The 16,213-nt window shown below is 33.1% G+C and overlaps 1 protein-coding gene across 1 annotated transcript; it reads left to right on the top strand.

Moving 5' to 3' along the window:
- Positions 1-5,592: 5,592 nt before the first annotated feature.
- LOC149137304 (uncharacterized) lies at positions 5,593-6,057 on the top strand. The gene has a single exon (XM_089339319.1). It carries the CDS (start codon positions 5,593-5,595, stop codon positions 6,055-6,057), a length of 465 nt encoding a protein of 154 aa, XP_089195445.1.
- Positions 6,058-16,213: the final 10,156 nt, after the last annotated feature.

Genomic DNA, 16,213 nt, shown 5'->3' with positions numbered 1-16,213 from the left:
ACACACACACGAATTTATATATGTGCACACATTAACAGATACACAGCTATTTATACGTTTATATGGATATAGTATAGCCATCAATCATAGACTTATGTAACTAAAAAGTATCTATTTCCGAACAAGAAAAATAACAATTTATGCAGGATAAGAGGTTAATAGGTTATGAACATATATGCATATATACACATATACAAATATTTATACGTTTATATGGATATAGTATAACCATTTCTGACGATAGCTCTGCATTTAAATTGATGCAATGATTACATTGTTCAATTAAATGGAACCGCTTGAAACGGTCGCAGTGCATCACTTTTTGATACCCTGTTGCTTATTTTGATTTTATTAACCTTACTTCGAGGTGTACGGATAATACCGGACTGACTTGGTGCTTCACCTTAAGTAACTAATTCAAGTGTATCTCAATTATAATATATATATATATATATATATATATATATATATATATATATATATATATATATATATATATATATATATATATATGTATATGTATTATGTATATATACACATATACATACATGCATATATATATGTACATCAAGGTAAGAGTCAAGGATTAATGTGTAGGAAATTAGTGAGCTTCAAGCAATCCTTAGAAGATATAGAAAACAACATTCAGGAACAATCGTGGTTTATTGGCGCAAAAAGTGTTGAATTATTCCCGAATCGAAGTACGATAAGCTGCAAAACCTCATTTTATACTTCACCTTTACCAACTGGGGTTTCTGTATAATTAATGAATAGAGTGCATAAATCTAGTCTACATACGTGTACATAAATTCTTTCGCAAAAACATCTGCACAGTGAAATCGTTTTGATTTACCATTCCACCAGTTTTGAAGATAATGAAACCAAATTTTCATCATTTCGATCGACTTACATAGTGAGTATTACTGCCAAATTTGGTGAAAATCTGTTCAGCCGTTGGCCAGTAATTTCGCAAACACAGAGAAAAACAGCCTAAGGCTAGTGACTAAAATACCCTGATTTCACGTAGGTGTACAGGATAATTAAGTATAAAATATAACAACAAATGCATTGAAATACCTTGCAAAAGTGTAATCTTATTGTGGGTCTTAAATTCTTTAACATAGACCGATAGATAGATAGATAGAGAGAGAGAGAGAGAGGGGGAGAGAGAGAGAGAGACAGAGAGAGAAAGAGAGAAAGAGTGAGAGAGATGGAGAAAGAGAAAGGGAGAGAGATAGAGATAAAGACAGAGAGAAAGGGAGAGAGCTACGAAGAGCATTAAAGAGAGATAGGGATATATATATATATATATATATATATATAGAGAGAGAGAGAGAGAGAGAGAGCAACTTTTAACTCACTATACTAGCATTGATCAAATGTTTGTAAAGTTACATTCCAATATGTACGGCATTATTATTACATTTCTTCCTTTTTTTTCACCTGCATAATTATTGCTTCCTATAACACGTGTTACGTTCCCGCGTGTATATTGGTATTTGTGATTTGTGAACAAGTTCACATAGTACAGAAACTAGGTAACAAACTGGTTACGAGATATTAGTTTGTCAAGAAAGTACTTGCGGTTTTTAACCTTTAAATTCAAATGCACATATCTCGGTTCAAACATAACTTAATCGGAATAAACACCATCAGAATAAACACACTTTTGCCAACGCGAAACAAGCTTATTTATGCCAGTAGCGTAGAAATCCTGCATTCTGGAGGCGATGAAGTCGATGAAAGCGTGTTTGGCATCAAGTATTTCTCACGCAGGAAGTTGTCGAGATACCTGAAAAAGTGGTAGTCGATAGGCAAGAGGTCTGGAGATCATGGCGGATGAGGCAGCGTTTTGTAGCCCAATTCGTTCAACTCCTGCAGGGACAGTTGTGCGACGTGCGGCCGAGCGTTGTCGTGGAGAAGAATTGGTCCTTTTCTGTTGACCAATGCTGGCTGTTGTTGCATTTCATATTTGTTGACAGTACTTCGCCGTAATGGATTCACCTGGATCCAACAAGTTGTGATGGATAAGACCGGCTGCAGACAACCAGACAGTCACCATGACCTTCTTTTGGTGCAACTTTGACTTCAGGAAGTGCCGTGGAGCTTTGTCGGCATCCAACCACTGAGCTGAGCGTCGCTGTTTGTCGTAAACAATCCATTTTTCATCGCAATCACAATCCGGTTGAGAAACGGGTCGTTCTTGTTGCGTAAAAGAAGGAAAGACGACGGTTCAAAACGGCGTTCAATTCGTGCGGCTCCCATTTCTCAAGTATATTTTTTTCCAATCTCTTTCAAGTGGTTGGAAATTATCGTATACGTTACGTCTAATTCAGAAGCAAGCTCTCGAACAGTTGTGCGTGGATTGGCTTCGACTAAGGCTCTTAGTTAATCGTTGTCAACATCCGATGGCCGACCACTACGATTATCATCTTCAAGACTCTCGTCACCGCTACGAAATTTCTTGAAATACCATTGTGCTGTACGTTCATTAGTGGTTCCTGGGCCAAACGCATCGTTGATATCGTTGTATTCAACGTTTCGAAAAAATGGCCTAATTATTCAAAAAGAAAAAGAGTAACACGATTAGATAGAGCGAAAAATGGGCTTTAAAATAATATATAGAATCAAAATGATTTTACGGGAATTAATTTAAAAATACATCATTTAAAACCAAAATTTAAAATACCGCAAGAACGTTCTTGGCAACGTAATAGTATGTATGTATGTTTGTATGTATGTATGTATGTATGTATGTATGTATGTAATATACGTAGTTCAAAGCCTTTGTTTATTTATCTTTCTTTCTGTCTTCTAAGTTTCCCATTCTCTTTCTTCCTCTCTACACACTCCATACTAAAATGTAAATATTTGTGCATGCATATACTTGGTATCTAAGGTCTGAAATTTACAATAAACCACGTAGTTTTATTAAATTTCGAACAATGAACTTAAGTGTTTTAAGATTAATACAGCGATTACTAATGCTCTAACAGATTGGGTTAAAATTATAAGAAAAAGTATAAGCAAATAAATAATGCATTATATCGTTATTTTAGCAAATTAAATAAGAAAAAAATATATCGGATATGCAAAATAAATTATAAATACACAGATCATATAAAATAAAATCAAATCAATTAAGCAGAGCCGTAACTTATAAAGTAATGTATTATAACTTTCCACTAGAATTTACAGAAAGATGATACTTGATGAGATTTTCTGGATGAGAAAGTCTATAACATAGTTGCTTATAATTAGAAGCCCTAGCGTAGATAAACTGGAAGAATATAATTTCTTTGATCAAAAGAATACTGCAGAGGAAATATATGCAAAGCTAATTTGGGTGCTAGTGAACTATTTGAAAATTTGTAATTAATGTGTACATTATCAAGAAATTGATTACCTGTTCAAAAGCAAAATATTTTCAATTTATAATAGGCGCATTCAAAACATTAAGGGAATTTAAACTGATAAACGGTTATTTAATAAAAGAGAAAAAGATCCAAGGCTGCTATCGTTGCAACCAAATTATATGCACTATACATCTGAGTAGGAATCGAGGCAAAAATCTCGTGAAGGTATATTTAATAGATGGTTACAGGAAAGTCTTAGCTGAAGTAAATGAACGATAGTCCTTGGGAAGTAATATATATTTCATCAAAAGTATAGAGGTAATTCAAATATAATTTTCAATGTTTTGGAACAAGGCGTGAGAAGGTGTAAGTCGATAACATCGACCGCAGTGTTTAATTGGTACTTATTTAATCAACCACAAAATAAAGAATAAAAGGTCAATTAGACCTCACCGGAATTTCAACTCAAAACGAAAATATAGATGTAATGTTGGTAAGCATATTGCTCGAAAAGCTAGCGATTTTGCCAACTCACCGACTTACGGTAGCAAACGAAATATTAGTTAATAGTTCCTTAGTAAGAGGATTCACCGTGTAGCATAGGCCAAGGAATAAACCATTCTTAGGTTGGTTGGAAATAAGCCTAAGCGTAAAGGGTTTCACTTGTATGACAAATATATGAATAAATTTGTAAAATATATTTCATGTACGTAGTCTCAAACTCTTTAAAATAAATTCACTGCTTCCGAGGCATCGAAATGCTAGAGTATTCTACCTGAACGTATAGATATTATGCATACCATTTATCTTTTATCTGTTACATGTTTTAGTCATTCGACTGCGGGCATGCTGGGCCACCGGCTTGGAGAATTTATAGTCGAATCTTTCAACCCCATTACTTCTTTAAGCCTGGTACTTATTCTATCGATCTGTTAGGCCGAACTGCTAGTTTACGGGAACATAAACATACCAACACCGGTTTTCAAGCAGTAGAGGGGGAGTAAACAGACATATATATATATATATATATATATATATATATATATATATATATATATATATATATATATATATGTATATATATATATATATATATATATATATATATATACATATACATAAATATACTATCACATACATACATACACAAAAACATATATATATATATAATATATATATATATATATATATATATATATATATATATATATATATATATATATATATATATATATATATATATATATATACGTCTCTCAAATCCACTCACAAGGATTTGATCGGCCTGAGATTATTGTAGAAGATCAGACCCTAGATCAGAACCTCAACATATTCTTCCTGGTGACTCTAACCTCCTCCATGTTAAATGGCCAGAAGGTCACATCTTCTCTGGAATGTCACTGCATGAACAAAGGTATGTAGAATTGTTAATTGAACTTTCTAATATGTTGTTCATGGAGCAAATAAGATTCCCAGGGACAGAATAATCCTTATGAGACGAAAGCCAAAGTTCTCAAAGTGCCTGAATAGGAAGCAGTCTAAATATAGGCACTCCTAGAAATCGAATGCAAGATCAAACTCTCTCACGAACAGAGAGAGAGAGAGAGAGAGAGAGAGAGAGAGAGAGAGAGAGAGAGAGAGAGAGAGAGAGAGCGAGAGAGAGCGAGAGAGAGCGAGAGAGAAGTGGAGAGACAGAACAGAGCTGTGGAAAGCTTAAAAAACAAATTCCAAAAGCTTTCTATAAATTCGCAAAGGAAACAGCCGCAATACAATATTAAAATAGGACCACTGTTCCAAGAGAATGACTTCCTGACCGCGGACCCAGTAAGGATAGGTGGGATACTCAATGAAAAATGTTAATTTGTCTTCATTTCTGGCCTTGGACACATGCAGATAAAAAAAAGACACGGCTGAATTCTTTAATATTGCAGCTCTAAAACAGGAGGCACCAACCATCGACTACATCAACATTGCGGCGACTGATGTAACAGCGGCTATAGATAAAAATAACCTCAAGCTCCGCAACTGGTCCTGATGGCTTCCCAGCTATTCTAAAGTTATGTAAGCAGGCTTTAGCGAAACCACTTCAGATACCTTTCTAAAAATTCCTTGCAAGTAGTAAACTTCCTAAAAATGTTAAAAGGAGGCAGTATATTCCCTATTCAAGAAATGTGAAAGCAGAGCAGAGGCAAAACATTACAAGTCAATCTCTCTGACTTCACATACCATTAAAGATATGGAGCGAATCATCAGAAAGATTATAATGTTCCTAGAAGAAAATTACCTACTGAATAATACACATCATAGCTTTCTTTCAGGAAGACGCTGCTTCACACTATTCGTAGAGCACCATGAATGGGTTTTGAAACAGCAGCTTGACCATTCAGATGTCAGCGTGATATACATTGACATTGCAAAGGTATTTGATGAAGTAAATCACGGCATGATGCGTCATAAGCTACGAGGCCTTGCCTTTGCTGGTAAACTGGATGAGTGGCTGCATGACTTCATTAAAGACAGAAATCAGACAGTTGCAGCCAATAGTGTCCTTTCTGAAGAAACTCAAATTCTAAGTGGTGTCCTCCCGGGAGATGTTCTGGGGTTATTACTGTTCATGATAGCTCTTTTAGAATACCTACGGCCACTTGGACAGCCACTGTCACAAGCTATGCCGATGATACAAAATTATCAGTGGCAATAAAAAATCAAGATGACGTCCAAGCATATAGCGAGACCTGAATTCGATATACAAGTGGGTCGAAATATATAGTTTTGTAACTACCTTTACTCAAGTCATTTAGAATAATTTAGTTAGGGTAAGGTGAACTTGAATACATATTCATCTAACTACCTTTACACTTTATTCTTCTATTTACTCCGTTATTCCTCTATTATATTCCTTATAAATTATGAATTTTATTCCTTGTGCAGTTTTCCTTGTCAAAAATATTCATACATTGTCTCTGATGACGGAATTCACAGTGTGTAGACATGCTACGCTACCACTTGGGATATCCCAGAAATGGCTGTAAGACTTCAAATTCACCTAACCCTAAGTAAAATATTCTAAATGACTTGAGATGCTCGTTCTGCTTCGGTTTTCATTTAAACTCTAATATCTCATTTGCCATTTAACTTTTACTTGTTTCAGTCAGGAGACTGCAGTTATGCTGGGGCACTGCTTTCGGAAATTATTGATCGGAAGAATCTATCGCAGCAGTGATCCGTTTTTAGCCTGGTACTTATACTATTGGTCTCTTTCGCCGAAGTGTTAGGTTACGGTGACGTAAACACTAACAACGCTTGTTTACGCGTTGCTGGGAGACAAACACAGACACAAAGAAGACACACACAAACACGCACACTCACACATACATACACACACAGTCTGTTTTTCTGTCTGTCTGTCTATCTATCAATTTATCTATCTATAATAATAATACAGTTGTTGAGATTCATATAAGATTATCGCCGGACTCCCTCACGTGTCGCTTCGCGCTCTTAGAACCGTTAATTACAACACGAAATTACCTACTTAACTGTCGTGAAGGAAAACCTTCTCTGGGTCGTACAAGGGAAAGAACACTTTTACGACTTGATTGCTGGAGCTTCATGCAACAGCTATAATTAGTAAATTTTTAGCTTAAAGGATATTTTAAAGAACCACTATAATAAATAAATGAATATATAAAAGAATAAAGGATAGGGTGCACAACATATGAATATCTCATAAAAATGGAACTGACTTTTAAACAGTATTACAAATATTAAACTTACATATCTAAGATTATCAAAATAACATATAACTTTTTTCTGTCACTTTTCTGTTTTTAAATTCTCTACTTTAATTGATTTTGAGGTTTACTTCTTTTCGCTATACATACATACATACATACATACATACATACATACATACATATATATACATATATATATATATATATATATATATATATATATATATATATATATATATATATATATATATATATATATATATATATATATATATATAGATCGATAGATATATGTCATGTTGCACGTAGAGGCGATAAGCTGATAGCGCAATATATACGTGTAGAATATTATTTATTATAGTATGGCTTCAAGGCTCATACTTTTGATATTCAGAGGTACATGTTCCTTATGATATACCTGATAATCCGAGGTAGAAGTAAGTTTAAATATCTGTTGTTTGACTATAATTTGAAATATTATAAGAAAATCATGAACAAAGCATGGGAGCTACACATGCGAAGATGATCAGTTGAAACTTACATTTATCGTTTCATATCTGTTTTTTTAGTAATAGTCCAGTTGTTTTAAGCTTTATAAACTTGTGTTCAATATAAGAAATTTCTTCATGAAATGGCGTTTGCTGTTTAAACAGTATCAACATGATATTTTGAAGAAGAGCGTGTGCGTGCATGTCTTTGTGTGTGATTGGTTATTCGCCTTCGTATTGGCATTGGCATACTTAGATTTGTGTAGATGATCTCAAATTCAGTTAGTCCAACAGACACCACCCTTATGGTTTGTTGAGAATCACAATTACTGGGATATATTATACTGACACTATCCATCTCTCCTCTCTCGTATCCTAAAGTTTCTACTACTTATTATTTAATGCTTAATGCATTTTACTCAGGAAAAGATTTGCTTCACGATTAAAAAATCCAAGCAAAAGCAATAAATTGTACTGTTGAAGTAGAGAGAATGTTTAATTTGAGGAAAACGACATGCTGTCCCAATTACTATGAACAATAAGATATTTAATAGAACGCAAGTGATACGCTCGAAATAAGAATTTCAGAATTTCAGAATTGATACTGTATTCCATGAGTAACTGCCGACAATTTAAAACGTGATTATAAAGCAGCTGACATAAACAAGCTAATATTGGTGAAATAAGACTTATATCTTACTATATTATGTAAAACGATTGAAGGATTTATAGCAATAATGATAGGTAATATTTATGTGCTAACACTTTCGAAACAGTTGTAAATCCACCTATACTGAAGTAGACAAAGACTATCCATACAAAAGCAGGATATAATATATTCCCATCTGAAGGTATATATTTAAATCTTAATGCTGCACAAACACTTTTACTATTACAATGGATATATAGTAACAATAACAATAGTTGTACATAGATACACATACGTATGGAGAACGAGAAAGTGAGAGAGAAAGAGAGCGAAGACAAGTTGTTATGCATAATAGCACTTTGTAATCTGAAACACATTGTTTGTATCATGTATAACGAACCTTGACATGTAATAGGATTTAGTGAAATAAGATTATTGAATTTAAATTTATAAATAAACATGTAGGTATTATACCACGGATCTAAATCAGAAAATAGTTGTTATACTAAGTATTTGATAAGCACGACTGTAACTATTTGAAAACAGCGACCCCCACCGGATTATGCACATACACTCACTCGCGTGGGCATTCAAGTGTGTATGTATATATGTATATATGTATATATATATATATATATATATATATATATATATATATATATATATATATATATATATATATATATATATATATATATATATATATATGTATATATATACACATATATATACACACACACACACACACACACACACATATATATATATATATATATATATATATATATATATATATATATATATATATATATATATATATATATATATGTATGTATATAAAGAATAAAAAAGTTTTGAATGGTGCAACGATGCACTATAATACAAACAATGGGCAATATACCTGTTGTAATTTAATCATCCATAGTCTGATATTATTTCGGAATAAAATTCCTCCTTCAGATAGCCTTAGATGGACTTGCTGCTATAATCATTTTTAAAAAATTATTGCAGCGACTCCATCTAAGAATATCTGAAGAAGGAATTTTATTCCGAAATATTATCAGACCAAGGAGGACTAAATTACAACAGGTATATAGCCCGTTGTTTGTACTATAGTGCATTGTTGTACCATTCAGAACATTTTATTCTTTACAAACAATAAACAATGAACATATATGTATATTTGTATATGTGTATACACACACACACACACACATACACACACACACACACATACCCACACACATATATAGTGGTAGCGCACTTGCCCAGTGGTTAGGGCAGCGGTTTCGATTCACAGATCGAACATTGTGAGTGTTTATTGAGCTAAAACGCTTAAAGCTCCACAAAACTCCAGCAGAGGTGTTGGCGAAAACTGCTGTACTCTTTCACCACAACTTCCTCTCATTCTTTGTTTTTGTGGTACCTATATTTCAAAAGGTCAAACTTGTCACACTCTGTGTCACGTTGAATCTACTCGAGAACTACGATAAATGTACACGTGTCTGTGGAATGCTTAGCCACTTTCACGTTCATTTTCCGAGCAGGCTGTTCCTTTGATTGGATCAACTGGAGCCCTCGTTGACGTAACCGACGGAGTACCCTAGTATATATATATATATATATATATATATATATATATATATATATATATATATATATATATATATATATATATATATATATATATATATATATATATATATATATATATATATATATTTATATATATATATATACACGATTTAATAAAAGTTTGATTCGACTCCATAATCTTAAAGTTTATAGGGCCGTAAAACGAACATAGCTATTCAGGTTTAGATAAGCCAATGGCTACTGAAGATTGGGTTGCTATTCATCCAGGCAAGTCAAATGGTAACGTTTATATTAGTATCTCAGTAGAGACATCAGACTGAGATAGAAATTCCAATGTGTATTTCTGCAATCGCATGGTCGTACATGATGTTGCAGTGGCCTCGTTTTCTATATAATGCAGAAAGGATTATAAGCGACACCAGTTGCTGATTTGTGTGCGCATGGGATTATACCTCCTACATGAATGTGAATACCGTATGCATGTGTGTGTGTGTGTGTGTGTGTGTGTGTGCATGTTTGAGCTGGGGACATCGACTCATCAGTAACAACGTACGGATTTGTATCTGATGCGGTGAGTTTGCAGATCACATCCCCTTAATGGCAGGATCCTCTAAGATGTTACCTGGTTAGGTTTCGGCGGCTGTAATTTGGTGCTGGAGGCTATATTTTTGTGTTCTTGCGTCTATTGTAGCGTGTGATTGTAGAAGTCACGTTGTCTAAGTCACAGCAGCTAACCTTGACAATGTGTGGAATGAGAACCTTACAGATGTTTAGAGAAATGATTATTGCTCAACGACTGGAAGTTCCTAGTTATGTTGGTTGAAACGCCTAGGTTAAATGAAGGGTTGAACCAGATCCACTTTCTTTTTCACGTTCTGTTTTTTGTGTAAAGCTGTGGATGATGAATCTGCTGTTCACTAATGCCTTATTGTAATTTGGTAGCCCTGTTCAAGATCTCTCTATCCGCTAAAAGTTGATTTTTGTTCGTCTTACTCACGTTCGCGCACTCATACACAAAATCACACACACACAAACACACTCACAGAAGCACGCATACACACACACATACGTATATAAGGATATACTTTTCGTAATGAGATAAAAAACCAAGGTTGTGTATATTTTAGAACATTTATAAATAGAAGGTCTTACAGCTGTTTCCAGGATATTTATTACATCCCTTCATCGGAGACGGTGTGAGAGGATGGTTAAGCAATAGTTAGTTTAGGTAAGATAGGAAATAGAGAGTGAATGCAGGGATATTGTATTTGTAAATCCATTGTTTAAGCAGAATGGATTTACAAGTACAATATCGCTGCATTCACTCTCTATTTCCTATCTTATCTAAATTAACTATTGCTTAACCATCCTCTCACACCGTCTCCGATGAAGGGATATAATAAATATTCTGGAAAGAGCTGTAAGACCTTCCATTTATAGATGTTCTAAAATATACACAGCCTTGGTATTTTATCTTATTACGAAAAGTAAATCCTTATATTCACATGCTGATGTATGACCTACGTTGGCCCTTATTGGCATAATCACCGAACTTGGAGCTTAACTATGGTCTATTCTTAGCACTTACTAAGCATTACCTGAAACCTCTGTAATTTTGTGCGTGAGTGCGCGCGGGTGTGTAAGAGGAACAAAATCATGAATAATGTTTTTTAAAATCCAGTTCTTATGTGTTAACGTAGGATAAAATATGCAGGAATTTCTTTAAAAGCTACATTTAATATTGTATTTAATATTACTTTTCATTTTGGTATTTTTATAATTTCAATTAATTATAATCTATCCTCTTCTTTTCATGTTGTTACTGTAGAAGTTGCTGTTCCAATTCTCTTTTAGCGTATTCTTATTTCCAATTAATTTTCATTACTTGAGAGTATATAAAATTATCAGTCACCCCTAACTATCCTTGAGTTACATTGAATCTTTATAAATTACCAGAATGACTTATTCATCAATTGACATATTATTTTTCTAATTTCTGAAGAACATTGGTGTGACGAAATAATATTTCAGTAACGGAGTTGATATCCTATCAGGACATGGCTCCTGTTATACACAAACCTATATAACACTGCACCAGATTACAGGAAAACTAATTGCGAAGGTGTATACATACATATATATATATATATATATATATATATATATATATATATATATATATATATATATATATATATATACATTAATACAAGTGCAAGTGGGATATGTGAGAATGTTTCAGTATATTCATATGCATATACGCATGTGTATGAGTACATATGTACGTGAATGTAGATGGTGTCTCCTTTACGCATATCTGTCCACTTATATATATAGAGAGAGTTGACTAATCGGAGCAGAAGCACATACAAAAAACGGAAAGTTCCGGTGATGAGGCCTCAGTTGTGTGCCGAAAGATTTCCAGACAATGGTCATGAGTTAAATTAAGATCCATAATAAACGAGGGAAAAACGAATATATAGTGATTGTGTTTTTTTGGCCAAAAACAAAAAAGACCGTCACGAAATACAACAATATCTGTTTCAACACACGTTTTCACACCGGGAATCCTACAACACAAATTCATAAACATAAAATCATATATATATGCACAAACATATATATATCTTACAATTTCACTTAAAATTTTGGGAGAACTCCTTACCTATGTTCCTCCGGTTTCCTTATGTCCCACGCCTATGTTTTTGATATTGCCAGCTACTTGTTTACTTTCTTTGATACTTATGGTGCATTGGGCATTTTTTCAAAATCTAGGCTTCTGTGACAAAGAAAGACATATATTTTATGTTGAAAACGGACCCAATGGTTTCACTGTATAATTAATACATGATATACGAAACAATATGTAGCCAATAATACAGCGCATACGCAATGAGAAACATACACATAGTAATGGCTGAGAAGTTATTAGGCTTCAGTATATTGACAGTAGTAATTCATGGTTGTTATATTGCACATCTGCGGATAATGTAATGAAACGTGTATAAAGTGTTTTACTTTAAATCAAAATGCCTTTCGCGTACACATAATTTACTTATGTTTCAACCAATCCAACGTATTTCTTTTATTGATGTGTGTAAGCCTGATAATTGTTTTCCTTATCCCGTGAGGATTTTCAGCAACATTTGTTATTCTTCAATTACACAACCGATAATGGCTTTTATAGGCTTCCAATTACTCAACGATAACAAGTAGAGTATTGCAGATTAAAAAAAAAATCAATTTCAGTCAATCATAGTATAATGCAGTCGAAAATGAATTGTATAATCTTGCGGCAGTTCACCGCATTTGCAAAGATTTTTTTTATTGATGTCTTTTGTTATATAATTAAAAATACGATAAAAATTCATTAATTTGAAAGTTAATAGTTTTTAGCTCATTAAAATGGTAAGAGTAATTTCAATATATTGGAGTCTTTTGATGTTGGTTTTTAGTGCATGTGCTGATTAAATCCATGTTAACCTAATGGAGCAAATCTATGATCAAAGTTATTCTAATCATAGCAACCATGTCATTTTTGTGCTACCAAGGATTACATTATCCAGCATCATTTTATGTTATATAGCAGAACTTGCTTTGAGGGAAATGTGTCCGTTATTGCTTACATATAGAATGTTCATTTAGGTGCTTTTTCATTTGCTACTTTGTGAGTTCATTGCATTTATAATGTTAAGAATGATAACTCCGTTGGTCGGTCGGGAAGCGTATAAAGGAAATGCATATCATTGATTCGCCTTACTGCATGAATTATAACTCAGTTCAATGCATAACTCTACAAAATGTTTAAACTTTTAGTTTTAAAATTCCTCCTAAAGTGATCAGTTAATTTGGTAGAATGTTTTTGCTAAGATATCATTTGTGAATATAACGTACTGACTACCGTTATTTTAACTTGACCATGAACATTTCTAGAATCCCTTTATTTATTACAAATGAAATTTGAATGTCAAATATAGTATTATTTCATCACATGTATATTATATATTGAGAAAATTTTATGAAAATAACCAAAATCCATATCATATCATAAGCAATAAATCAATCAACTTTACATAGTTCTGATGTCAAGTATTTTGAAATGTAATTCACCTAAACAAAATCAAACATAATTTTTATACAAATTAAGCTGTATGCATCTCTTTTAGCTACATGATACTTGTACCACCCTATTTTCATTATCACCATTAAAAATGCTGTGATTTGCAATTGGAAATCTATATCTAAAGAAGCAATATATTGTTCACAGTAATTCAAAAGAAACGTAAGGGAAAAAACTATAGATAACAATAAAGATATAAAAGTAGAGGAACCAGTATATTGATGATAGTTGATTTATTGATCTGGGAATATGTAGAAAGGCACAAATGTAAAACAGTTACTCCAGATTGTGTAACGTCATCACTTTAATGTGCATGGCAACAGTTTATATCAACTGATCAGGTCGATTCGTACATAATGACATAATTCATATGTAACGAGCGAAATCGTATACGATATTTACATAAGCATAGAATTGTATTGCATAAAATTATTTATATAAACAGACGCGCGTAAACGATGATAAAGGTATTTTATGAGGACCAGAATTAAGCTAATACAAAAATCTTATTTACCTATTTTGTTATCTGGATTGCTATGTAACAATCTAACTCTATAGGAAGTAGAGACACACAACGCATCAAGGCCTCATGTAAATAACTATCACGTTCATATTTGCATCGTTTCTTCAACTGATAAGCGTGATTTTTTTTCTAATTGGATAATATTGAGATACATATTTTGCCATTCCCGAGAATGGTATTATGAAGCACTCACACATCATATAATATCACAAAGACGATACATGTTGGCTGTATCGTACCTCGTACCACTAAAAGACGGTATGACCACTGTATCAGTTGATAAGAGGTCATGTGACCACTGCGTGTTACCGGTAAAAAGCCACATAGGCCGTTGTTTATTAACATATGCTATATGCAGTCGGTAAGAGGGCATAAAATGCATGGAACTGTACGGTGGTCCAACAGTTTGTAATACAAGTAAGCAACAAGGAACTATTGACCCAATGACAGGATAATATGGCTAATCAATGCTTTTGTTTAGTGATAATGGCAGGTGCAAAACGTTGGAAGCGTTTTACATCGTCTCAAGATTGAGATACTGTATTAAATGCTATCTGAGCAAAATTGATAACCATATAGTAGAGAAATTTAAGAAATAATTCATGCTAGAGAAACTATATTTGTACACTCTCGTTGATACATATACAGAAAAATGCACACAATAACACGTGTCTGCGCTAACATACAGCATACAAATATGCTTGGGTTTCATGCATGCTATGTATTTAGTTGAAACATATAACATATACACTTAAAAACACAAAGGAATAATAAATGAGTGAGTGCTAAAAATGAATACATATCATGCGCAGATATTTTTCATATGTTCAAAATTTCTATATTTGTTTCTAATATTCCATAGTTTTATTTTGATTCTGTCATGGGAAAATTACTGATGTTTCTTCCCTGAAAACAAATATGTTAGTAAAAGAAGAAAAGAAAATTCGGAGAAAAAGTGAAATAGAATAATAAAATGAAAATAAAAGTAATTTGAAAAGAAGCGCTTTGTATGTATAGAGAATAACAATATATATTATCTCTTTATACTCCTATACGTGTAACCTCTGTGTGGTACATTGATTAATTTGTAGGCGATTTTTTTACGCATATTCTCAATATTTTTCAATAATGTTTTATTGTATTGTATACGGTAACTATATCTCATGATTCACCAATTGAAGTTATTAAATAAGGGATCATACTTATACATTCATAATAGTAGCAGAATCAGACACATACACAAAAACTACACGCACACATGCACTTACATACGTACATGTGTGTGTATATTTTTTATTTCATATTACTGTACTTGGTTCTATCTATCTATCTATCTATCTATCTATCTATCTATCTATCTATCTATCTATCTATCTATCTATCATCATGGACGGACGGTAGACACATCGGCTCCCATGTAAGTTACATTTTTCACCTCTGAAAAGACCTATTTTGTTTTAAAATTTTGTATATGTTGTGTATAACACAAAATATTTCGTGAACATATATTTTTCAAATCGGAAATAGCTCTATTTAGAGCCTTATTTCCAAAAATTCAAACATATCTTCCTCGTTCCTAGCCATATTCTTTAAAACGAATATGGCTAAGGTTTTCAACGAGGCCGACTTCCCGCTCCTAATGCCAGAGGCGAAAACACTTAATGCCGTTCCGCATGAACGCAGACAAGTGATGAAGAAGAGCAATGATTCTGAGTCAACTGCTGCTGCCTCAACCACCACCACT

This window comes from Octopus bimaculoides, chromosome 2 (assembly GCF_046866305.1).
Source record: "Octopus bimaculoides isolate indiv1 chromosome 2, ASM4686630v1, whole genome shotgun sequence".
Taxonomy (NCBI): domain Eukaryota; kingdom Metazoa; phylum Mollusca; class Cephalopoda; order Octopoda; family Octopodidae; genus Octopus; species Octopus bimaculoides.
The sequence above is the reverse complement of the archived record's forward strand: the minus strand, read 5'-3'. Positions and strand labels throughout refer to the sequence as shown.